The sequence below is a fragment of the Pinus tabuliformis genome, chromosome 3_2 (assembly GCF_031772625.1).
Source record: "Pinus tabuliformis cultivar Carrire ecotype Pingquan chromosome 3_2, CPIR1, whole genome shotgun sequence".
In the NCBI taxonomy this organism is placed as follows: Eukaryota; Viridiplantae; Streptophyta; class Pinopsida; order Pinales; family Pinaceae; genus Pinus; species Pinus tabuliformis.
In genome coordinates this window covers 806,897,120-806,923,917 of record NC_142302.1, presented here as the reverse complement: position 1 = coordinate 806,923,917, position 26,798 = coordinate 806,897,120, and the positions used below count along the sequence as shown (strand labels likewise).

Here is a 26,798-nt window from a genome sequence, read left to right as displayed (position 1 = left end):
GATAAAAACACTCGAAAAAGCATTTGTTGTTGTGGATCGCTTGGTAGAGCACTATGATGAAGGAACCAAAGAGAAGAAGAAAAATATTGACAAACCGAAAGAAAAGTCTATAAAGGAGGAGCCTTCGATATCGCATGATAAGGTGAAGACGAGCAAATCGTTGAAGTGTTGTATATGTGAGGAACCACATATAATGAAGAATTGTCCTTCAAGACCAAAAGTGGTTGTTGTAGCACAATCCAATGCAAAGAAGAAAGAGGAAGCTTTTGTTGGGGTCATGTAGATTCTAGGAGCTGCAGTGGCTACAGAAGCAACCTCACGAAGAGATCCTAAAAGAAACAAGTTGGAGTATGTCGAGATAAAAGTTGGTAGTGACACTGTACTCACTATGGTGGATAGTGGGGCAACTCACAACTTCATGAGCGAGGATACTGCGAGAAGGATTGGACTGAAGATTGTATCAGTACAGGCACAAATGAAGGCAACGAAATCTCCTCCATGATCTATGATTGGTGTAGCTAAGAGAGTGGATGTGACACTTGGTGAATGGACAGGGAAGGTCGATTTCACTGTAGTGCAGATAGACAACTACAAAGCTGTGCTAGGCATGGAATTTATGAAGCAATTTGAAGCTATGGTAGTTCCCCATATGAAGAAACTGCTCATTTATGACGAATGAGAGGATGTACCTATTGGTGTACCAACCGTAGGAGTCACAAAGTCCGAGTGTAAACTGACAGCGATGAATATGGAGGATGTCAAGCAAGATGAAGAGGTCTATAAGAGGTTGTCTTCTATGGAGGAAAATCTTATGGAACAATCACAGGTAATTCGAACATTTTCTGATAGTATCTTGGATCTATCAAGTAGACTACAGGCAATGGAGAAGGATGAAGAAGATGATACTAGGCCGAATGTTCAGACGGAGGATCAAGAAGCATACCTGTAGAGGTTAGAAGTGGAGGATCCAGATAGATGGATTGAGTTGATTAGTGAAGAAGAGGGAAAGCCTTCAAGCTCCACTTCCTCCCCATATTCTTATATTACCATATAGATAAAGCTCATTGTTAGTTGCTCATGGAAGTGAGTCTCCAACATTTTGAGCAGACATCTAGGGGTGAGATGACACAGATTGATAGATAGCATGCAGTGATGAGACATGATGATGTAGGGGAATGAGTTCTTATGGAGGCGATGCACGGTTGGATTAGCTACCAAACTAGTCACCGACATGAGGGGTACCAGCACATGATTTCTTGCAGAGTTTGGCATATCTATAGCATGAGCCAGGTCGAGAGGTGGACACATCTGGATTTTCAATATACACATTTGTGTGGTTTTAACAGTCTTGGTGAAGGTGATTGTCAGGATGGAGTTGTCGAGGATGACAACCATTTAGAGTGGGGGAGTATGTCATGCCAATGAGTCGTGTGGACAATGTGCAACGGAGTGGGGCAATGATCTCTCAGTTAAACACGACGAGCTGTCGTGCGACGAGTCGGTGGGTGCGACGAGTTGGAGAGCGGCGAGTCGGTTGTGATGATAGTTGCAACTTTCGGACGATTTTGTGTGCGATGAGCCAACAAAAGGAAAAATTTGGCTAAGTGTCAAGACTTGGAGGAAGGCGACCTTATACCATGCGATCGGGTAGGTGGACTCGGCGGGGTGACTTGGTGGGTGAACCAACCTTGAGTGTGGGCACGGATAGCTAAATTGAAGGTCGGCCTGGGTAGGCCGACCCATGACAAAACCGTAGCGTTTTAGTATAAGTAGGCGGACGCATGGTGGAGGAAAAGCATGAATGAAGTTCACAACAAGCATTCACAAGGAAACTTGAGAAGGGCAAGTGGACAACCATACGAAGAGAGGCAAGGTATAGGCGGTGCGAGGATGAAGTACCAAGGCAAGGCATGGGCACAAGCAAGTTGACGCAGGTTGGGCGAGCTACAGTTCGGGCAAACCGCAGGGATGCAGGTCAGGCGAATCGTAGGGGCGGGTCTACTAGCGGGTGGATGCAAGCGAGTGCACTGGGTGGCGGATTAAACAATTGGCAATCGAGTTGGAAAGCAAGCCAGGCGAGCAGGTAGGCAGACCGATACAATGCGTTGAATGATGCGCTGAACGGGCGAGCTGAACAACGAGTTTTCAGGTGAGATGAACGGTTGAGCTGAGCAGGCGAGTTGAACGACGAGTTGTCGAGCGAGATGAACATTTGAGCTGAATGACAAAATGAACGGGCAAGCTGAATGACGCGCTGAATGGCTAAACGGGCGGGCTGAATAGGCGAGCTGAACGCGAACAACTGAAAGACCGATTGAACGACGAGTTGGAAGTTTGACGGCGAACGATTGGCACGAGCGCCAGGCAGCATGAGTTTTTCCGAACAGTGGGAATACTACCCTGGGCAAGGTTGCATGAATAAGTCTGGCAGACTGAACTGTGGTTCAAGGTGATTTTTCCAGAATTGTTGGTTGGCCTTGTTTGGTCAAGAATATTTTGGGGTTGCCTTAGAGAGGTTGTTGTATATTGAATTTGTAAAGTATATTGTTATATATTGTGGGCAGACTCTTATCAAGGAGTTATCCCTCCCTTAAAAAGACTAAGTGTACTTGTATGCTTATGTTTATGAATGAAGATTAAATGAATGTTTTTATTGTAAATTATAACTGACTTAGAAAAGTGAAAATAAACTAACTATTATATATTAGGTGTAGTCCACACTTGAAAACATTGTTGAAAAAAATCAAATGATAGTGTCACACCTGCCTATAAGCAGTTAAAAAACTACCGCAAAATAAGAGCGTGACACCGTTCTTCATTCATGGAACTACACTTGAGTAAAAAATTCCCTATATCATTCAAGCATGTTTGGCAACTATTATCGGAAATAAAATGGCAACACTATAAAAATCCATCAATAGAGCCGACCGCATAACCGTTATTTCGATGAGAAGAGTTTTTCCATTTCACCCAAGTAATCGACGAAAATATGGGCACAAGGGGAATCCTAAAGTTCATATACCTCTATATCCTCCAACGCCATACTCAGATATCAGAAAATACAACATCGAGTAAACCTGGTACCCTCCTGGCAACCGGTGCCAATGGAGCACGAACCTCCACCTATCCGAAATACCCAACAAAAGGGCAAACCACATCGAGTCAACCGACCAGTGAATGCCAAATGCCAAAGATTAAACGATGCATAAAACCATTTTTTTTATGAAAATAACCCCGTTCGATGAGATTAACTCCTTGTAACAACTACAAACTCACCCCCCGCCAGGGTTAGGTTTCAAGCTCCTCCTATATCCCAATCATTTGATTGTGTTAAATAATAATTGTAAAAATATTTGTTTATATAATTAGATTGTGTGAATGATATATCCATTTGATATGTATATTCAATCGAGTCTCAATGCGTATCCAATCGAAACCAATTATCACATGATCCTGAAATCAACCAATAAACTTTTAAATTATGAGTAATATTAATTCAAATTAAATAATTATAAACTTTCGAGAAAAGTTATCATATCTGGTTCATCGAACAATTTTAAAAAATAAATTGGAATAGTCTCAAGACAAGAATAGAGAGGTTTCTAGAGTTCGCTAGCTTAATGTGGATAATAACAAATGGGCGATAATAAATATAACGAGTGTAATAAGTTGAGTTGTTACTTAATATGGGTTTTTTAATGTAAAAATAATTGATAATTATTTTAGATTAATTTATAATTATTTTGGATTAATTTAAATATTTATAGAATTAAAAATTTCTAAATTATGTATATATATATATGATGATGGTTGTTAACGTCCACTGAGACCAAATAATGATCTATCGGACCTAAAAATATGTTACATAATAGTGATAAATTCCAATTTAAAATAACTTTACGCATAATATTATATTTTTATTTCTTAAAATTAAATTATTGTTATTATTATGTAAAAAATTGTATTAAAAATTAAAAATATATCAATTTTGAAATGTAATATCAATATTTTTCATGTAAAAAATATAAATAAAAAATTAATTAAAATTGTCTCAATAAATAAATTATATTTAAATAGAAATCTAAATTGTTCATGTAAATAAATTAATTTAATCTTGGTCTTGATCATGAACCATATTAGAGACCATCAAAGGTGTGATTATTCAGAAAGGTGTGATTATTCAGACGGCCAATTCCAAAAAAACAATATGGATTAAAAAAGTCTGAAATCAAAAATTAATTTAAATGAATATTGTAACTAAGAAATATGTTGTTATTTATTTTATATTAATTCATTATCTAATTATTAATTATAAAATTAAAATCTATCAAACTAAAAAAATATAATATAATATATAAATGGCTATATTTATCGTCTTGTATATTCTTATTAGTAAGACTATATAATAAAAATAAATGTTAAAATAGATTTGATATGCATACTCTTTATTAAATGTTATAATAATTGATTTGGTATTTCATATAATGATAATTCATTTTCATAAATATTTAAATTTTATATGTGTATTCTTTATTAAATGTTATGGCACTTGATTGAATACAAGATTTTTTTGATTTTTTATTTTCTAAATAATTTTTTTCTTACAATTCAATTTTCAACACCATAAAATTAATCATTTCATGTAAATATTAAAAAAAGAAATTCAAATATATAAAAATATATAAAAAAAATATTTTTAATTTTCAAAATATTTAATTTAATATTTTTTTTCAAAATTTTAATAAACTGTATAAAAACTATTTAAAATTTTCAAAACTGATTAAATATTATTTTTTCTATTTTTTATTTTTTACTAAAAATAAAAACAATATAACTTACACAGTTCTTTTCACATGTTTTGCCTTCATTTAAGGAGAAGTAGAACTAGCAATTGCCCCAGATGTTGCAAAAGAAACGTTAAAGCATAACTAACTATTATATTTCTCAACAAAAACATAATTATCATCTTTATCATTTTTTACTGTAATATATTGCTATTTTATCTTGTCTACCTGTAGTGTAGGGCAGCTTAGTTTGTCCATATATTCCTTCCTCCTTCCATTCATTTACAAGAAATTCAATCATTTCGTGTGACAAAAGTCTATACTCCTTCAAACTCCCTTGAATTGCATGCTTCCAAAAGAAAATAAAATGATAATTTGAGTAGACTTACATGAAGAACGAATAATATCTTCTCTAGGATCTCATGATAATTTTAGTAGACTTACATGAAGAACAAATAATATCTTCTCTAGGATCTCATGATCATTTGAGTAGACTTACATGAAGAACGAATTCCAGTATGGGGTTTAATTACCCTATATGAATAAACCTCCAACCTAGAAATATAAGAAAATAATTATAACCATATATTGACTGAGTTCTATGGGGTTTAATTACCCTATATGAATAAACCTCCAATCTAGAAATATAAGCAAATAACTATAACCAATATCTTCTCTAGGATCTTCTTCCAATATGGGGTTTAATTACCCTATATGAATAAACCTCCAACCTAGAAATATAAGCAAATAATTATAACCTCACATTGATTGAGTTCGAGCTTTATGGGGTTTAATTACCCTATAAGAATAAACCTCCAATCTACAAATATAAGCAAATAACTATAACCATACATTGACTCAGTTGGAGCTTATAGAACAGAGAGTCAAATAGACATCAAGAAACTAGTTACAGAGAATTTCACAATAGAATGAATATTTATAAAATGAAGTAATTTAAAAATTGGTCGGCTTGGTAGCCAAAAGTAAGTAGGGTGTTTTGATTTATTTGCAACTAAGTCCTGTGTACTATTGGTCATTTTATCTCCATCAAAATTGCATGGCGTCTTTCACTACTTCAAAACTGTTTCATAGAGACTTTTTGCTATTGACTACAATTTGGATTTCAGCAAATCAAAAGAATTGTGGTCCAATTACTATGATAGAGAGCTCATAGTGTTTACTAGCCTTCAATTGATGAAGCGAAGTCGAAACCAGAAGCGAAGCCGAAACCGTTTTGGAGGGATCAAATTTGTGCTAGTAAGGCGATTAGGGAGTTCCAACTACCTCACCATAATCAAACGACTTAACATGGTTCAATCATCTAACATATCATCTAATGGCGCACAGTAATGGCACGTGGACCAGAGAGCAAAGCAAAGTTTCTTTGAGAGGGAACCCCTTATAGCTTAATTACAAAAAAAACTTGTATTTTAAAAAAATATTCCTAAAACATTTCAAATAGTTTTACTATTTTATATTTGAGTCTTTTTTTTAGGGATAATTTTTTTTTTGTCAATTTTGACTAAAACTTTATTGGAATTGCAAATTTAAGTTGTGAAGAATTTTCAAGTATATTTGTTTTTGTCAATTTTCACTAAAAAAATTATTGAAATTGCATATTTAAATTGTGTAAAATATAAAATAAGTGTCCAACTAAAATTTTATTTGTTTTGTCAATTTTCACTAAAAAATTGTTGAAACTGCATATTTAAATTGTGTAGACTATACAGTAAGTGTCCAACTAAAATTTTATTGGAATTACAGATTTAAGTTAAGTAGATTTAAATTGTGTACAGTACACAATGCAAGAACTCCAAATAATTGTTTAGAGTACACAATCCAAGTACCCTTACCCCAAATAGTTGTTTAGTACACAATCCAAATGCCCAATTTTCAATCATTAATCCAAATTGTTGTTTTCAATCATTAACCCAAATAGTTGTTTAGAATACACAATCCAAGTAGCCCAAATAGTTATTTAAAATATACAATCTAAGTGCCCAATTTTCAATCATGAAATCTATTTATAGATTCAAAAATACAATTTAAGTTTAGAATACACAATCCAAGTAGCCCAAATAATTATTTAAAATATACAATCTAAGTACCCAATTTTCAATCATGAAATCTATTTATATATTCAATTTAAATAATAAAAAAATTATATATATATATATATAATTTCCACCTAAAAAAATCTACAAATAATAAAAAAATAATTTGACATTGTATATATATGATTTGTACTAAAAAAATTCCATTTTTTGCCGTGATTAAGATATATATATTGGTACCATAACCATTTAAATTTCCATCCTTCTTACCGTTAAAATAATATATATATATTGGTACCAAAACATTTTAAAACAATTTAAATTTCCATCCTTCTCACTGTTGTTAAGATATATATATATATATATTGGTACCATAACAATTTAAAACAATTTAATAATATTCCTTGGTGCTTGTTTTATTGAAAATATTACTCTTTTCCTCCTTACTGCTCGTTTTATTGAAAATGTTAGTCCTGTGCTTTCTTTTTTGAATGCCCGTATTGAAATCAATAATATTCCGGGAAAGAAAAACGAACCTGCCCTATTCAATATATATCTGGAACTTGCTCCCTCTGGATCATTGACCATATCATTTAAAAAAATAAGTTGTTGGTCATTTTATCTCCATTAAAACTGCATGGTGTTCATTACTTCAAAATTACTGAGAGTTTTTGCTATTGACTGCCATTTGGATTTCAGCAAATCAAAAAAATTGCGGTCCAATTATTGTGATAGAGAGCTCATAATGTTTTACAGCGTTCGATTGACGACACGAAGCCGAAACGTTTTGGATAGATCAAATTTGTGCTGGTAAAGCGGTTAAGGAGTTCAACTACGTCATCATAATCGAACGACTCAACATGGTTCAATCGTTTAACATATCATCTGGCCCCTCATTATTCGGAGCTCCCTTTGCTGATTGTCTAGGCTTTAAGGGACGATATCTATCGTTTCCTGCGTCATCTTTTGGGCTATAAGTACATTTCTACGATTGTTTAAACGTTTTTTCATTTTGATGATGGAAATGTTTAAATTTTTCATCGTATTCGAAGTACAAGACATAATTCGAAGATCAAATTTTATCTTTTATTAAGAATTTCGATTCTCGATTATAATTTTTGAGGTGGTTGGACGCTAAATTATAATTGTCCCACATGGCTGAAAGCTCATAAGGAGAAGATTATATCTTTTTGTCAATTTCATTGCATTCATCTCAACTTTGTGGCGCACATTGCATCCAACAGTTGGCATAGCCCTTGCATAGTCACTCCCAGCCTCCAACCTGGACCCGATACAGCTTATTCATTATAAATCGATTCCTACAGTTCCGTCACTCCGTAAGTATCGGACCTTTATCAAAAATTGACACACTCCGTAGGTATCAACCTTTATCAAAAATTGACAAAGGCTGTCAAAATTGACAAAAATACATCTTAGTTTCGGAAGGAAAAGATGTTAATATCTCCCCAGCTTTATGATTATCATGTCTTGGCCATAATAATTTATTTCCAGTGCCACAGGAGAAACCATGTACTACCGGCAATTATGATATTTATTATTCACGTAGTAATGATGCTTTAAATTTGTTCAGGAAATAATAGAAATTTGTTCAATATTTTGATAAAATTATGTAGAAATTTCAGGAAATCTGAATTATAAAGTTTCAAAATTTTAGGAGCCTATTAATTTTTTTATGGTACTGCATTCATTTCCAACATTAAAACAAGAATTTAAGCACTCTTATCTGGTTATATCAAACTGACGAAGCCATACATGATATATCAGTAAAAGAAAATAGTATAGATAAAAAGAGACTACCAACAGACAACCACTTATATCAAACAAACCACCCATTTTTGGGTGTCACCCACACCTATCCAATCTTATGCATCGAGAGGTAAATGATCCAGTAAACAATTCAGCCATCCCAGGAAAAAATAGAAATAGAGTTTTTTTTGGAGAGAAATGACCCTGTACACCTCACCAGATGGTCAGAAAGAAACAGGGACCTAGCATAGGCTGAACAGAGCAAAAAATTGTTGGGTATTTATTTTCAAATGGGGAAAATACCAAAAACCAAATTCAAACTAAACACAGAGGCAATGCTCTGTTTCTTTTACTCCAAGATCTTATGTGCACACAGAAGACTTAAAAGAAATTTCACTGAGAGAACTAGAGTATTTCACCACCATAAAAGATTTCTATTCATTAAAACAAAACTGATACATCCTCTTTTACTGAGAGGGATTTACCACTGTAAAATTGTTTTCATATTCACTGCTGTGAAAAACAACTTACTGCTGTAACAAAAGTTTACATGAGCTTACTGCTGTAAAACAAAATTTACATTCACTGGTGTGAAACACTTTTACATGCTGCTGTAAAAACAAAACTTACAGAGTTACAAAAACTCGCTTCACCATTATCTTTATGCAAAACCACACATGGTTTTTTTTTTTTTTATTCCTCTGTTTTACAATTCCTTACAAAACATTACCAAATACATTTGTGCACTGCTGTGCATTCACCCTCTGGTTCTTCTTTTCGCTGCTGCGAGCACATCACATTCACTTCCCGTGTGCCATTCATAAAAACACAAGTCAACACAGTAATAAATTACATACACCTATCCCATACAGAATTTATGTGATAAGTACATACGCCCATTCCTTCTCATAAAAAAAAACTTACGAACTCTATGTAAAACTTTAATATTTTACCTACCACTATGACATTTCATTAAGACGTATGGACAACCAAAACTTAGATTTACTCCAGGCAACATTTAATATTTGCCGTCGGGTGAATTTCAAACATTATGCAATTTGGTTTTGGGAAGCCATCGGGTCCACTCCATCGCATCGCAACTTTACTCATGTCAAAGACTTCAACTCTATGACATTGCCGATAGCGATGTGCCGATGCGATATCGGCGATCGCCCATCGCAAACACAAGAGCTTCCTTATGACTCCTTCACTTCAACTTTGCCGATGCGATATCGGCGATCGCTCGTCGGCAACATTTTATATCGCTGCCACTGCCTGCCTCCTATGCTTCAACCTGCCGATATGCCGACTTGCCGATATGCGATATCGGCGATCGCTGTTGAAATTATATTTTCAACACTCCCCTTTAATTTCAACTGTCGGGCATTCAATCATACCCAAACACTTCCTCAAAAATTCAAAGCTCTTCTGATCCAATGGCTTTGTCAAAATGTCTGCTACCTGTTCCTGAGTACTGCAATGTTGTAGCACAATTTCTCCATTGTTCACCAATTCTCTGATGTAGTGAAACCTTGTATCAATGTGCTTCGTTCTCTTGTGAAACACTGAATTCTTTGACAATGCAATAGCTGAGCTATTGTCACAAAAGATGACTGTCGCTTTTGCCTGCTCTTGGCCTAAGCTTCTCAACATTCTTCTCATCCATACTGCCTGACATGCTGCTGCTGTAGCTGCCACGTATTCCGCCTCTGCTGTAGACAATGCTACAATGGACTGCTTCTTAGAAGCCCATGAAATGGCTCCTGAACCCATATGAAAAACATAACCGGAAGTGCTCTTCCGATCATCTACACTTCCAGCCCAATCGCTATCAGTGTAACCAATTAAATCTGAACTTTCTGAGACACTATATAATATGCCAAACATTTTGGTACCTTTGACATACCTCAAAATTCTCTTTGCTGCCTGCCAATGTGCCTCCTTTGGCCTCTCCATGAATCTGGAAATCAAACTAACAGCATACATTAAATCAGGCCTAGTTGCTGTTAAATACATAAGGCTGCCAACAATGCTTTTATACAAGCTAGGATCAAAATCCTTGCTGCTGTCCTCTCTGCTGAGCTTTAATCCCATCACTGTGGGAGTGATTGCTGCCTTGCATTCTTCCATCTTAAATCTGCTCAAAATTTGATTTACATATCTTGCTTGAGATATAAAAATTCCTTTTTCATTTTGATCTACTTCTATGCCTAAGAAGTATCTCAACAAACCCATATCAGTCATTTCAAATTCATCCTTCATGACTGATTTAAAATTCTCAATAAGATAAATATCATTTCCGGTGAAAATAACATCATCTACATACAAGACAACAATTAAAATTTTACCATCATTTTCTTTGATGTAGACTGTGGGTTCTCCTTCACATTTGTCAAATTCATTATCTAATAGATATGAATCTATCCTGCTGTACCATGCTCTTGGCGCTTGCTTCAGCCCATAAAGAGCTTTCTTCAATTTGCACACTTTGTGCTCTTCTCCTTTCTTCTCATATCCGAGAGGCTGTTCCACATAGACCTCTTCCTTTAACACTCCATTTAGGAATGCAGACTTCACGTCCATTTGGTAGACTTTCCATTTGTTTTGTGCTGCTATGGACAGCACTGCTCTCACGGTTTCCATCCTTGCAACCGGGGCGAAAGTCTCCTCATAATCTCTCCCATACTGCTGCTTGTACCCTTTGACAACCAGCCTTGCTTTATGCCTTTCAATCTTGCCTTCAGCATTGCTCTTGGTCTTATAGACCCATTTCACACCAATGACTTCTTTGCCTTTTGGTAGCTCAACCAAGTCCCATGTTTTGTTTCTCTCTATGGCATTCATCTCCTCATCCATAGCTTCTATCCATTTTCTATCTTTAATTGCTTCTTCAAAATGAATAGGATCATCAACATGACAATACAAGGCAAATAAGGAATTCATTCCTTCATTATAAATGTCACTTAGATTTCTAAACTTCTTACCTCTTTCACTTGGTGTGCAAGTGCTTGAAGATGCACTTGAATTTCCTCCTTGTGGTGTGCTTGGAGAAGCACTCTCATTGATCCTCAATGGTGTTCCTTGCTGTCCTTGTGTTGGCGCTGCTGTTTGGGGATGTATTTCAACCACCTCCTCTTCATCTTCATCATGAGACAAACAGTTCTTGACATTAACTGTTTTCTCTATGCTTCCATCCCAAGCTTCCTCTTCAATGAATTGAACATCCCTGCTTACAAAGAACTTCTTGGTAGATGGAATGTACAACCTGTATGCCTTGGATTCCTCACTGTATCCAATGAAGATGCATTTCTCCCCTTTGCTGTCCAACTTCCTCCTTAGTTGATCTGGTATGTGTGCATAGGCCACACACCCAAAAACTCTCATGTGGGTGACTCCTTGCTTTCTCCCACTCCATGCCTCTTCTGGCACCTTGTTCATGACTGCTTTTGTAGGACACCTGTTCAATATATAAACTGCACAATGTACAGCTTCAGCCCAATACTCATTTGGCAAATGCTTTGCCTTCAGCATGCTCCTCGCCATATCCATGATGGTCCTGTTCTTCCTTTCAGCAACTCCATTTTGCTGTGGGGTGTACCGAGTTGTAAACTGTTTATGAATTCCATTTTCTCTACAGAATCTTAGGAATTCCTTGGAGATATACTCACCTCCTCTATCAGTTCTCAAAACTTTTATATGCAGCCCGCTTTGGTTCTCCACAAGTGCTTTGAAATTTTGGAATTTCTCAAACACTTCACTTTTGTTTTTAAGGAAGTATATCCAAGTTTTTCTTGTACAATCATCAATGAATGTCAAGAAATATTGGCTGCCAGCTAATGATGGAGCTTGCATTGGTCCACACAAATCTGAGTGGATAATCTCTAAGGGTGTCTTTCCCTTATGCTTTTCCCTGATGGAAAACTTTCTCTGTGTTGTTTTCCCAAAATGCAGCCTTCACATAGGCTGTCCGGTTTCTCTATCAATGGTAATCCCTTTACCATTCCCTTTCTGCTCAATAAGTTTAGACCTCCAAAATTGAGATGCCCAAATCTCAAGTGCCATAACCAATTCTCATCCTTTGGCACGCTCTGGAAGGCCTCTTGGGTGACTGCTGCCATTTCCCTTTTGTTCTTCATGTCAGTCCTGATCCGGAGAGGGAACATCCTGTTCCTTGTCATCTTCACTTCAGCAATGCATCTTTTGCTGGGTGGTATATCCATGATGGTGCACACATCATTTTTAAAGAAAACATTGTACCCCTTATGGACAAGCTGTCCAATACTCAAGAGATTACATCTCATTCCGGGGACATAGTATACATCTGCTATGGTTTTCCTTTCTCCTTGTTTTGTAAATATTTTTATTTCCCCTTTTCCCATAACAGACACTTTACTATCAGTTCCTAATGTGACTTCTGATTTCACATTTTTATCTAGAGCAGAAAAGAAGGCTATATTTCCGGTCATATGGTTGCTGCAACCTGAGTCTAAAAACCATATGTCCTCACTATGTGTTTCAGCCATGTTACATGCTAACAACACATTATTTTGGCTGTTGTTTTCCCTAGTAACATTTGCATTTTGTCTACTACTCATATCGTGCTGCTTCTTCCTACATTCACTGGCATAATGCCCATACTTTTTACAGTAATAACATTGGACATTGGATTTTTCATACCTTTGTCCTTGAGCATGATGTTGATCTCTTTGTTGGCTGCTGCCTTGACTTTGGTTCTGATTTGGATTGCTGCCTCTTCCTTGTGCATTTGCTGGGCTGTTCCTTCCTCCTCTGTTCTGGCTTCTGCCTCTTCCTCTTTTGTTTCCTCTGCCTTGACCTCTGCCTCTTCCAAAAGACATCTGGGTCTTGAAGGCTTGCTCAAAAGATGAGTTTTCATTCCTACTCAACCTCTGCTCATGTGTTATCAGTGATGCATGTAGCTCATCAACTGAATATCTTGAGAGATCCTTTGTCTCTTCAATGGTAGTGACTATGGCATCAAACCTTGAGGGTAAGACCCTCAATATTTTCTCCACAATTCTTCTGTCTTCAATGGTTTCTCCATGAGTTCTCATTTGTGTGATTACACCAATCACATGAGTGAAGAATGAGTCAATGTTATCTGACTCCTTCATGTTCAAGTTCTCAAAATCCTTTCTCAGCAATTGTAGTTTTGCTGTCTTCACTCTCTCCATGCCTTGATAGGCTGTCTTGAGGGTTTGCCATGCTTCATTGGCTGTCTTAGCTGCTGCTAACCTTGGAAACATACTCTGGTCTACTGCTAGATACAACAACACACGGGCTTTTGAGTCCTTCTTCCTATTGTTCTTCAGCAGATCCTTCTCTCCCTGAGTTAATGCATTGAACTCAGTTTCATCTGCTGGTTCTTCAAAACCTTCTTCAACTATTTCCCATAAATCTTGAGAGGCAAGTAGGGCTGTCATAGTTATTGACCAATAATCATAGTTCTTCCCATTAAACTGTGGGAGCTGGGTGTTAAACAAACCCATACCAGTGCTTGTGCTGGCCATTCCTTGACTGTGTATTTAAAACAAATCACTGCTTCTTCAGCAACACAAGAAAAAAAAACTTTAGAGAAATACCTGAACCTTTTGTTGTCTGAGTCTTCTGTGTGCCTGAGAAGTTTTGCTACAGCAATAACCTTCTCCCTTCAGCTTCTTTGTCTCCTTCAAAGAGCCTAAGCCTGCTCTGATACCACTGTTGGGTATTTATTTTCAAATGGGGAAAATACCAAAAACCAAATTCAAACTAAACACAGAGGCAATGCTCTGTTTCTTTTACTCCAAGATCTTATGTGCACACAGAAGACTTAAAAGAAATTTCACTGAGAGAACTAGAGTATTTCACCACCATAAAAGATTTCTATTCATTAAAACAAAACTGATACATCCTCTTTTACTGAGAGGGATTTACCACTGTAAAATTGTTTTCATATTCACTGCTGTGAAAAACAACTTACTGCTGTAACAAAAGTTTACATGAGCTTACTGCTGTAAAACAAAATTTACATTCACTGGTGTGAAACACTTTTACATGCTGCTGTAAAAACAAAACTTACAGAGTTACAAAAACTCGCTTCACCATTATCTTTATGCAAAACCACACATGGTTTTTTTTTTTTTATTCCTCTGTTTTACAATTCCTTACAAAACATTACCAAATACATTTGTGCACTGCTGTGCATTCACCCTCTGGTTCTTCTTTTCGCTGCTGCGAGCACATCACATTCACTTCCCGTGTGCCATTCATAAAAACACAAGTCAACACAGTAATAAATTACATACACCTATCCCATACAGAATTTATGTGATAAGTACATACGCCCATTCCTTCTCATAAAAAAAAACTTACGAACTCTATGTAAAACTTTAATATTTTACCTACCACTATGACATTTCATTAAGACGTATGGACAACCAAAACTTAGATTTACTCCAGGCAACATTTAATATTTGCCGTCGGGTGAATTTCAAACATTATGCAATTTGGTTTTGGGAAGCCATCGGGTCCACTCCATCGCATCGCAACTTTACTCATGTCAAAGACTTCAACTCTATGACATTGCCGATAGCGATGTGCCGATGCGATATCGGCGATCGCCCATCGCAAACACAAGAGCTTCCTTATGACTCCTTCACTTCAACTTTGCCGATGCGATATCGGCGATCGCTCGTCGGCAATATTTTATATCGCTGCCACTGCCTGCCTCCTATGCTTCAACCTGCCGATGTGCCGACTTGCCGATATGCGATATCGGCGATCGCTGTTGAAATTATATTTTCAACAAAAATGCAGGGCAATAGGGTCCAGGCAGCGCTCGAGGACAGTCACAGAATAGAACCGGCCACAACCTTTTCATAGTGCATAAAACCGGGCAGAAGAGCCAGAGCTCGCTTAGAGAGGGAATCTGCCTTAGAGTTCTGTTCTCTGTAAGGCTGCAGGGTGAACACTTAGAATAGATCATTGAGGACAATAATGCGCTGCATCCAATTATGAATAGATCTTTGAGGACAATAATGCGCTGCATCCAATTATGAAGAGCTGGAATTTGAACAGCGAAACAACCTTGGATCCATCAGATAGTAGATAGGGAATCACCACCACCCGAATGCTATCAAGGCAGAGCCACTAGGCTACCTGTAATGAGCCTCGTAACCCCAACATGTAATGCACCCCACAACCCCAACATCTTAGCAGAAAGATATAGAATGATCCATGTGAAATGTGACTCCGCACCCACACTGCCCTCCAGCTCCATCAAAATAACAAATAGGATGAAAATGATTCACATCTACCAAAATTGCATTCCGAGGGGAAGCCTCGGGGACCCATGGACCTGTTTCCATAAAATGTGAAACGATATGTAGTAAAGACAACAGAAAATCTGGAGCTGATCCATCGAAAATGTATTCATTACCAGCCCGCCAAATACCCCAGATAATATAGACAGGGACTGCTCTATAAGCACTCCTCTCAGATTTTTTTAAAATAAGCTAGATTGAACGATTTTCTGAGTACGGGCAATTTTGCGGCTAGGTAGACAAATGGTCATCTTACAAGTTACAACCAAGTGGGATAGCGATAGGCTCGCTATGTGAAACAGACATACCGTATGCGTTTGCATTATGAGCCTGCACATAAAGCATGTCAAGTTTGACGTGGACAAATTTACACCAACTGTCAAAAAGTACGAAATACTTCGTCAAATTCCACGCCTGGTCTAGGCGAACACAAAGTCACAGTTGAATACGATCTCGACACGCCGACCATAAAGCGGGTCAGAATTGGCTGAACATTGTAACATATCAACTAGTTGCGTGGATTCATATTTTCCCGCCAATGTTACTGAAAATCCATATTGACCGGCGGTCAATGTCTCGACACGCCGAAGACTCAGCTTCTTGTTCCGTGGATTCATATTGTCCCGTAAATGTTAATTAAAATCCCGCGAGAAAGTGCTGTGGAACTGCATTGTTGGAACTTGGAACTGCAAGGAGTTTGCAACATTCGTTCCATGGCTGCATTCATTAGCAGTACCAGCAGACTCGGTTTCTGCCTCAATATTCCAACACACCGGCAGCTTTTGAGATAAGCAGCCCCTGGGTCTCAAACATTGGTTCCATGGCCGAAGTTGCCCATTTTCCATTTCTGGCCATTATGATCGCAGTTATGATTCCAGTAGGCCTTTCGGCCAATGATCCGGTGTTCGAGTTGGAGGTGGGTAAAGGGTGCAGCCCCAATAACGTTAGTGATACAGTGTTCACAGCTTTCAGGGGCAAGGGGGATTCCGTTTTGGCATCCCTCAGCTCTGATCTTAACCCACAACTTTATGCTACTAACAACGATGGTAATATCTATGCCCTTGCAGTGTGTAGGAGGTATTTAACCTCGCGCGAGTGCTCCAAATGCATTACAGGAACAGTTACTCAACTAAAAGCATACTGTTCCCGATCTCTTGGTGGTCGGATTTATCTGGACGGTTGTTTCGTTCGCTATGAGGATTCTTCTTTCGATGGTCAGGCTGTGGACGCTGGGAATTCCTCCAACTGTCTGTACAGCACAAACTCCAGTGATCCGCGATTCTCTGAAAGAACGCAGGCTTTATCCACGCAACTAATCACGAACGCTTCTGCAAATAACCATTATGCTGTCGGCTCCATTAACAGATCTTTATATGGTCTCGGTCAGTGTTGGCCCACCCTTGCCAGACTTTCCGATAAGAGTTGCCAAATGGAGTACCCTAGCGGAGACTTGTCAGTAAAGGTGGCTGGAATCTCGGTTAGAGTAATTTAAAATTTTTTTGTAAAAATAATGTCTGAATCTTATTTTTGATTGTGGAAATAGATTCAACACCATCAAAAATATCTAAAACACTTACATGTTAATATTTAATAACTATAATTAATCTAAAACACTTACATTTTAATATTTAATAACTATAATTTAAATTTGCAAAAATTTACCTGAATTTTCATAACTTTCCTAACAACTCCTTCACCGCTAGACTACGCGGTTGCCAAATATGCTTGAATGATACTAGGATTCTTTTACTCAAGTGTACTCCCATGAGTGAAGGACGGGGTCTCGAGGCGGGCTGTTTTATGCGCTACTCAACTTACATATTTTATAACCAGACTTCCGGTACGAGTATTCTAGATCTGTTGCAATTATTTGCAGTTTAATTCGCATATAATATCTCTGTTGTGGATTGTTGATTGTTTTGTTTTGTTAAGCTAAAAGGCTTATTTTACAATTTGTGTCGATTGTTTTATTGACCCAAAAAGTTTATTTTACAATTTGGGTTGATTGTTTTGTTGAGTAAATTTAATAATTTAGTACCAGGGGTATGAGGGGATGTGTAAATTTATTAATTGGTCTATACTTTTTTAAAATAAGAAATAAGTTAGTTTGGTGTAGCTTAATTTACAATGGTTGTGGAAATTTATGATATCTCCTAATTAAAGTGAGAAATTGAACATGTAAAAAAATGTAGTTTTACCAAACTTACAAAAAAACTTCATATATATAGGTATATAAAAATTAAATTTTTATTGTTAAAATTTTTATTTAATCCTATATATACTCTATTTAACATTTAAAAATATAATTTAAAAAATGAAAAATAACTCAATGTATTTTACATTCTTACAAAAAAAAAATTACACAAATTTTATACCTCTAACTCCAAGTTAGATATATTTAAAACGAATCTATATTCGTCATCAAAACTGGCCATATCGTCGGTCAGCATTGGCGGAGCAGTGCTGGTTGCGGTGGTGTGTTTCGTACTGTTATGTCGACGAAGTAGACAATGGAAGAGTTACAGTCGACCAGGTGATTTATCATCACTATTAGGGCTTCCAAACTACATTTTCCAGATTTCTTTGACTTGGTCTTATTTAATCGTTGTGAGAAATACTGTGTGCAGATGACAACCTAACTGCGGTTAAGGAAAGCTTTGAGGTTTTCGATTACGAGGTTCTGAAAAATTCTACTGGGAACTTTGAAAGAAACAATATAATTGGCAGAGGAGGATTTGGTGAAGTTTATAAGGTATAATATCAAAAGTGCCTTTTGTGAGTCTGTTCAATTATATGGATTATTTGCAGATGGATTCTAATGATTTAGACGAGCAGGGAAGACTTCCGGATGGGAGGGAAGTTGCGATTAAAAAACTGAATGGAAGGCATCAGACTACTCAAGCCGCACAGGAGTTTCTCACAGAAGCGAAGCTCATCAGCAGCGTCCGTCACCGTAATCTTGTTCGTTTGTTTGGATGTTGCACGCGAGGGCATGAACGCTTGCTGGTTTATGAATTTATGTCAAATAACAGTCTTGACAAGCATTTGTTTGGTAAGTTGTTCTCATTAAAGCTGTGGTTTTAGCGATTCAAGTTGTTCGTTAAAAAAAAAAATTGTATTGGTTCAATTACATGTATTGAAGCATTCAAATATTATCTGTATTGAAGCTTGCAAATATATTTTTCGAGATCTACAGGAGAGATAAGGAATCCTTTGAGTTGGGAAAATCGTTTAAAGATTATAGAGGGCACAGCTCGAGGCCTTGCATATCTCCACGAGGATGCTAATGAGCGCATTATACACAGAGATATCAAATGTGCAAATATACTTTTAGATGAGAGATTTCATCCCAAAATAGCAGATTTTGGATTGGCTAGATTCTTCCCGTATGACCAAACCCATGTTTCTACCAGCAGATTCGGAGGAACAAGGTAAGTTGTGCAATCCATTTATTAATTTCTCTCAGCAGCTCCTCTTTATAAGGAGTCTCACAGCATTGTTCCTTCCATGAATTTATTATGAGGCAGAGGCTACGCTGCTCCAGAGTATGCCGTCCATGGGCAATTATCAGAAAAAGCTGACGTTTATAGTTATGGGATTGTTGTTCTTGAGATTGTGAGTGGGAGAAAGTGCTTGGATTATAGACTGCCAGAGCCTGTGCAGATTCTTCTCCAATGGGTGCGTCTCTGTCTCTCTTTGAAAGAATCTTTTATCAGATAATTTGGTTTGAGTATTACAGGAAAATTATTTTGCATAAAATTTCAGAGTAGAAACTTGATGATGGTGCAGGCTTGGAATAAGTACGAACAGGATGAAGCTTTGGATATTGTTGATTCAACAGTAGAGGGACAGTACTCAAGAGAACAGGTGCTCAAAATAATCTCAATTGCATTTCTTTGTACTCAAGGCTCTTCGACGCGGCCAGCGATGTCACATGTTTTAAGGATGCTAAACAACGATGGCGATATTCCAGTCCAACCTACGCAGCCAGATTTCATAGATGCGGCAACAAGCAGGCCTACGAATTCCAATGCCACCTCTAACTCTGAATCATCGGCGCCTGATCCATCTCACGGCTCAATAACCGTGTCTTTAGGCCCTCGTTAGTGTGTAACGTATTTAGCATTTTACAGCAACTCTCACTAAAGCCAGTAAGTGCACCAACAGCTATAGTAAACCCAGAAGTCAATGCGTTAGATGCGTCTATTCGATAGATTTTGAAAAAATTGTGGAATTTGCTATAGTTTATTGTAATGTTTTGTAAAATGCAATGTTTATAGTTTATTGTAATGTTATGTAAAATGCAATGTTTATGACAAAATCGTAAATAAAATAATTGATTTTTGTCTCCTTCGTAAATGAAGTTTCAATCTTTTAGGTGGGTGAGATACGTCAAGTAAATAAAACTAGCAATTGTATCATATGTTGCAATGTTGCAAGGGAAAAGCCGTAAGGCTGTGTATGTTATAAAAAATTTTAGAAACTGGATAAATATTGAAAAGAAAGTATTTAATTAGATCATCCATATGAAGTTTTCTTTGACTTCTTATTAAAAGAAGATTTTTACAAAGTTATGAGGGATATAGCTAAGAATTTTATTAGTATTAAAAATGATGAGCTAAGCCATTATGGAGTAATTTAGTATGTTTTTGACTAGTGATTACATCATTTGCTTGTATACTAAATAACAATAAAGTTAAAAGGAAATCATAAATGTGGGCACATCACTTTTGTGACCCATGGTCTTAGAGGCCATGGATTATATGTGATGAAGTTGTTATTCTCTATTGTAATATTCGTGAATTGAGTAGAGGGCTCAATTTTGGCTGGTTTCGCTGTTTTAAGCCATGAGAAATAGTAGATACATTATTCAATTTTCTCCTAAGGGATTGGAGGGTAAATAATGGTGTTCATGTATTTTTAATTGTTTATGTGTTATCAACCCCAAGGGTTAGCTCAGTTGGTCAAGTTGGTCAAAGCCTCGTCTTCGGGAAGTCACAGGGTCCAATCTCCCCGAAGCCCTTGGGATCAGGCCTTGCTAGTGGGCCGCGGGGCTAGATTCCCTTCACGGTCGATCAACCCAAATTTTTCCGTGGACGTAGTGCCACCCGTTGACCAGGGTGTCTGTGAACCACAGCCTAAAAAAAAAATTGTTTATGTGTTATCATGTATTATAAAACGTGTTTATTTCTATCTCATTTTTACTGACAAGTGGTTTCAAAGCCAAGGGATTGTGGCTTGTAGAAGGAGACAATGGTTGCAAATGTCAAAGCATTATATGTTGAGGCTAAAACTACAATAGGGAAGCCTCATTGGGATTTTACCTACATGCATGAATATTGTATGAGAGGAAATAGAGGTCTAGTAGGGTGATATGAAACTACAAAAGTGAGATCTAGTGAGGAGATCCAGTGTGTGTTAAAATGAGAGAATATAAGTACTGAATAATAATAATAACAAAAAAAGATTACTTTGGTAATGGAATTTGTAAATTATTGAATAGAAATAACAAAAGAAATATTACTTTGGAGATGAAAATTTTAAATTACATGTATATGGCACCCAAATGTAAGATGGTTGCAAATGTCAAAGCATTATATGTTGAGGCTAAAACTAACATAGAGAGGCCTGATTGGGATTTTACTTACATACATGAATATTGTATGAGAGGAAATAAAGGTCTAGTACGGTGATATGCAACTAAAAAAGTGAGATCTAGTGAGGAGAGCAACTGTGTGTTAAAATGAAAATGAGAGAATACCGACATAAGTACTGAATAATAATAACAAAAAGATTACTTTGGAAACCGAATTTGTAAATTATTGAATAGAAATAACAAAAGGAAATATTACTTTGGAGATGAAAATTGTAAATTACATGTATATGGCACCCAAAAGTAAGACTTGGCCTATCCTTTCTTGGAGTAGACCTAGGTGATAGGAGAGAAGGGAATGCAAATGTTTAAAGGGGTGATTACATGAGAGGAACCAAATATTTCAATTAGTAAATATCTTCTTTTAAATGTTGTCATTCATATATATATAATTTAATCTTATGTTGTTAATGATGGAGTATATTTGTAGCCCTGGGACAACTCAACTAATGATGGTTGTGTAAGTAAATGTGAAGAGGTTTTCGGTTCACATCACCCCAATTCACATATATATTTGTAATGGTCATATCTAAGCGCCTAGCCTAGAGGTTATAGTAGTAGTGGTTGGAAGATTGGTCCAATTGCCAATTCCTCTAGATACAAAGGGAAAAAAAGAAGATAGATTAGATCTACATGTTTTTAATTTTTCAATATAATCTTATGTTGAACTTTTTATGTAACATTATGTTTTCTTGACAACTTCTCTCCATATTGAAAAACACCTAACCCCCTTAATTGTAATACACAATTAAAAGAAATATATTCTTTAAATATTTAGATATAAGAAATAGATCTTACACACTAAAAACACCCTACTAAGATTATTTGCAACCAAAAAACAAAAAAAAAAAACTAAAATTATTAGAATTATTCTTTCATTAATAATAAAACAAGTTATTCAATTATAAAAAATTCCTTTTACAATGGTATAAAAATAATCTAATTATTTTATTACTCTTAAAGTTAAAAGAAATATAATATATGATAAAATAATCTAATTATTTTATTACTCCTAAAGTTAAAAGAATTGACAAAATAAACAAAAATATATAATTTAAAAACCAAATCCATATTAAAAGCATTAATAAAATTGCAATACAAATACCAAAGGGTCAAAACTCCTAATATACTATATCATTTATATAATCTAATTATTTTATTACTCTTAAAGTTAAAAGAAATATAATATATGATAAAATAATAAAATTATTTTATTACTCCTAAAGTTAAAAGAATTGACAAAATAAGCAAAAATATATAATTAAAAACCAAATCCATATTAAAAGTGTTGCAATACAGATACCAAAGGGTCAAAAATCCTAATATACTATATGATTTATATGATTTCTTACGATCTAAGGTAGAAATAGAAATCTCTTAGCCAGAATGAGAAACAATGTGCACTATAAATTCCTACAATTTAATATAAAATTCTTTTAAATATTCAAGAAAAAAATAATAAAAAAATTGAGAAGAAAAAATAATAAATAACAATGTGCATTATAATTTATTACAATTTAATTTAGAAATTTCTTAGACCTGAATGAAGAAGAAACAACAAAGAAACAATGTGCACTATAAATTCCAACAATTTAATATAAAATTCTTTTAAATATTAAAAATAATAAAAAAATTGAGAAGAAAAAATAATAAATAACAATGTGCATTATAATTTATTACAATTTGATTTAGAAATTTCATAGATAGGAATGAAAAAGAAACAACAAATGAATATTCCAAAAGAACAAACAATGCAATGCAAATTTGAAGAAAAAATGAAAAAAAATATTTTAACATTGAAAAACCAATTCTTTGTGGTAAGTGTTTAATCTCTGAATTTTATTTTTAAACTGCTCTTTACATGATTTTTAAAATTTATTTTATTAAAAATAAATAATGCTAATTAGTCCTTTTAAAGGCATATATGCTAAACTGGCATAAAAAATTACTGCCCTTAAAAATAAATAATGTTAATTAATCCACACCTATCACTGGCATATCCAAAAATTACACCTATTTCTCATTTAAAATAAATAAATTATTCCAAAAAACATCTAAACTAAACTAAACTTAAACTTCACAAGAACATAGTAATAACATTCCACCTTGGAATTTCTCTGTTAAAGTACTCCCTCATTAAAAATATTCAAAAATTGCAAAGTTTTAGAATAAAATATCTCGAAAGCTTATCAATTGTCTCAAAATGTGTCCAACTCACAACTCTTCATACTAAAAGCTTTCAATGAAATCATAGCAAACTCAAAAACCTAATAAAAACTTTAAAACCCAAATCTCCCATTAAAAAATAAGATCTTTAAAACAAAGTAATAATAATAGCAGTAAATGTAAAATATATTTTTATAGCCAATGTGTTTAAAACAAAATAATAATAATAACAATAAATGTAAAAGATTTTTTTATAACCAATGTGAACATAATTACTTACAAAGAAATATCTCCATAAATAATACTCAACTTATTTAGAAAACCAAAAACAAAAAATATCTCCATAAAATTATTTATGAGTTTTACTCAATTGTTTAAATGGGAAGTTAGGCAATCCCATTCAACTGTTTAAGTCTTATCAACTATAAATTCCAACAATTTAATATAAAATTCTTTTAAATATTCAAAAAAAAAACTAATAAATAGCAATATGCCTTATACATATACAAATAAATGGTTTGTTTCTTTAATATATATAGAAATATAGAAACATATAATTGAACTTTGTTACTCTAATAAACGTTTTGTTTCTTAGTTACTCTAATAAACGTTTTGTTTCTTACATGACTCCATTTAATATAATTTTAGATGCGGCCACCGGATAGCTTCATTTACTGCCTCGGTACCTTTAACTCTTCCGCTGATGACACATTGACACTCACCGTTAATTTATTAATTAAATTTATTTTCATATAATTTACCTATCAGTTCTTGATTTAAATTTGAAATTTATGGATATAAGCTAAGTCACATGACACGAGGACACGAAACACGGAGGACACGTAAATACGAGTATTCAATACGAAACACAGCGATCTGGAAACAGGACGCGGGGGACACGTTTTATATATATTTAATAAATAAATATATATATATATATATATATATATATATACCGAAATATATTTTTTTATCCATATTAAATTGTAGGTTGCAACTTATCTAATCAAATTAAAATATAATTACTTCTCAAAGTTCATAGTTCACTTTAAAAAAATAAATAGAATCAAAATTTACTATTTAGCAATTAGAATGTGATATGCTTGGTCTTGATTCTTGAATATTCAATGTTCATTGTTCATGTACAACTTACAAGCACATAAGAAAATAACTAAAGTCTAATCCTATTGATTTCCTCTGCCCCTCTTGCGAGAAAATACCACAGCTTTCCCTTTCCCTCTAGATGTAGATGCTGGTGCTGGTGGAGTTGGCAGTGGAGTTTGCTATGCTCTAGAAGTTGAAGAACTAGAAGTAGGAGCTATAGGAGGTAGACCACGTCCTCTACTGGTGGCAGGGGTAGCACGCGCAGGTGGTGTCACCTGGAAACATTACAATCTCCCAATCCTGAAATCCTGAAAAACTGATAAGTCTGCTGCATTTTGAATGAAATCTAAAATTCTACTTTCTCCATATGAAATCCAATGAGGCCAGAGCCACTCTCAAACATCCTGAGTCATTTCATGGTAATGTTAAAAATTTAAGTAAAAGGATGAAAATGAAGATTAAGGAGAATGTCACTTTTACTTTAAGAATTTAACATTACCATGAATAGCATATCAATACTAGGGCCTAGACTTGATCATTAAGCTGCCCCACTCAAAATTATTTGTTTCTTTCAAAAAAAATTGCAACTTATGCAAGCAACGTTTTCTATCAACGGAATACGCGTTTTCCAAATGCAGGACACGATGAAAACCGGCGAATACGTTTTACATTTTACAGGACATGATGAAAAACGTTTTCGACACATTTTAGAGCCGTTTTCATGTTCAACACTTAAAATACGGGACACGGGACCTTGGAGGACGTGTCCTGTGACTTAGGATATAAGTGAAGTCATTTGTGAGATATATTTTTCAACCTGGTCGACGATGACATAGGGTAACTTGGAATGGGATGCCAGCACTCAACTTGTGGCGGATTAATAAATGGGATGCTTCCCTCATCAATGGCAGTTGTCTTTCCACTTCGAACCTTCTGCGTAATTGCTGTGGTGATCACATCCTTCTCTACCCCGCATCATCATCATGAAGTAACGGAATTTTACTAAATTTAATGTTCACCATTTCATAAGATTTGTTATCATCACTTAAAAAGATTTATTAAAATATTATTATATGATTTCTCTTAATACATTGAGGCCAAATCAGAATACTTACCCAACATTGGAGCAACATGAAAATGAATGACATAATAGCAATATGAAAATGAATAACATAATGAAAAATGTATTAGGGGTATTAAGAGAAATTACACATTTGAGGGATTCGATTAAAATAAAGAAGTCTTTATGCAGATAATTGGAAATGATGAATTGGCAATGGTTTTGGTTGATCCCAATTCTGGGTTGGTGCAAAGTAGAGAAAAACAAAGACAAAAATGACAAGTTGGGAGATCTTTTTGATACCTAACTTTCACATATGACAAATTAGGAGATCTTTATGATACCTAACTTTCACATATTTTATGTAAATTTCGGTTTTCTTTACTTTTGCACATAAGTCTAAGGCTTATATCACTAAATGTTTCAAGCATTTACAAAATGTAATTTTGTTCTTTACTTAGAATTGAATAAAATTAAGGTTTTTTTTTTCTTGGTAAGAATTAAAATTAAGTTTTTTTTTCTTAGTATTTTCTTGGTAAGAATTGAATAAAATTAAGATTTTTTTTTCTTGGTAAAAGTTGATAGACTAAATGGCCAAGCATAAAACATCTACAAAATTTAATTTTGTTCCTTACTTCGAATTGAATAAAATTAAGGTTTTGTTTTCTTGGTAAAAATTGATAGATTATAGAATTCCAGTGCCCTAGATTTAAGTTGTCTAATTTATAAAATTCGAGTGCCTTAGGGTTTTTTAGTGCCCTAGGTTTAAGTTGTCTAATTTATAGAATTCCAGTGCCCTAGGGTTTTTAAGTTGTTAAATTTATTTATGCACTCAAAATACCATTTTGTCTAAAAACTAAACTACACCATTAATTCATAATATAATTAATT

The 26,798-nt window shown here is 35.0% G+C and overlaps 1 protein-coding gene across 1 annotated transcript; it reads left to right on the top strand.

The window, feature by feature from the left end:
* The first annotated feature begins 742 nt into the window (after nt 1-742).
* On the top strand, nt 743-20,102 carry LOC149183055 (cysteine-rich receptor-like protein kinase 43). Its single transcript, XM_089414805.1, has 7 exons — nt 743-826; nt 16,658-17,306; nt 18,552-18,676; nt 18,733-18,976; nt 19,121-19,355; nt 19,452-19,602; nt 19,714-20,102. The coding sequence occupies exons 1-7, from the start codon at nt 743-745 to the stop codon at nt 20,029-20,031; spliced, it is 1,806 nt and encodes a 601-aa protein (XP_089270931.1). The 3' UTR covers nt 20,032-20,102.
* Nucleotides 20,103-26,798: the final 6,696 nt, after the last annotated feature.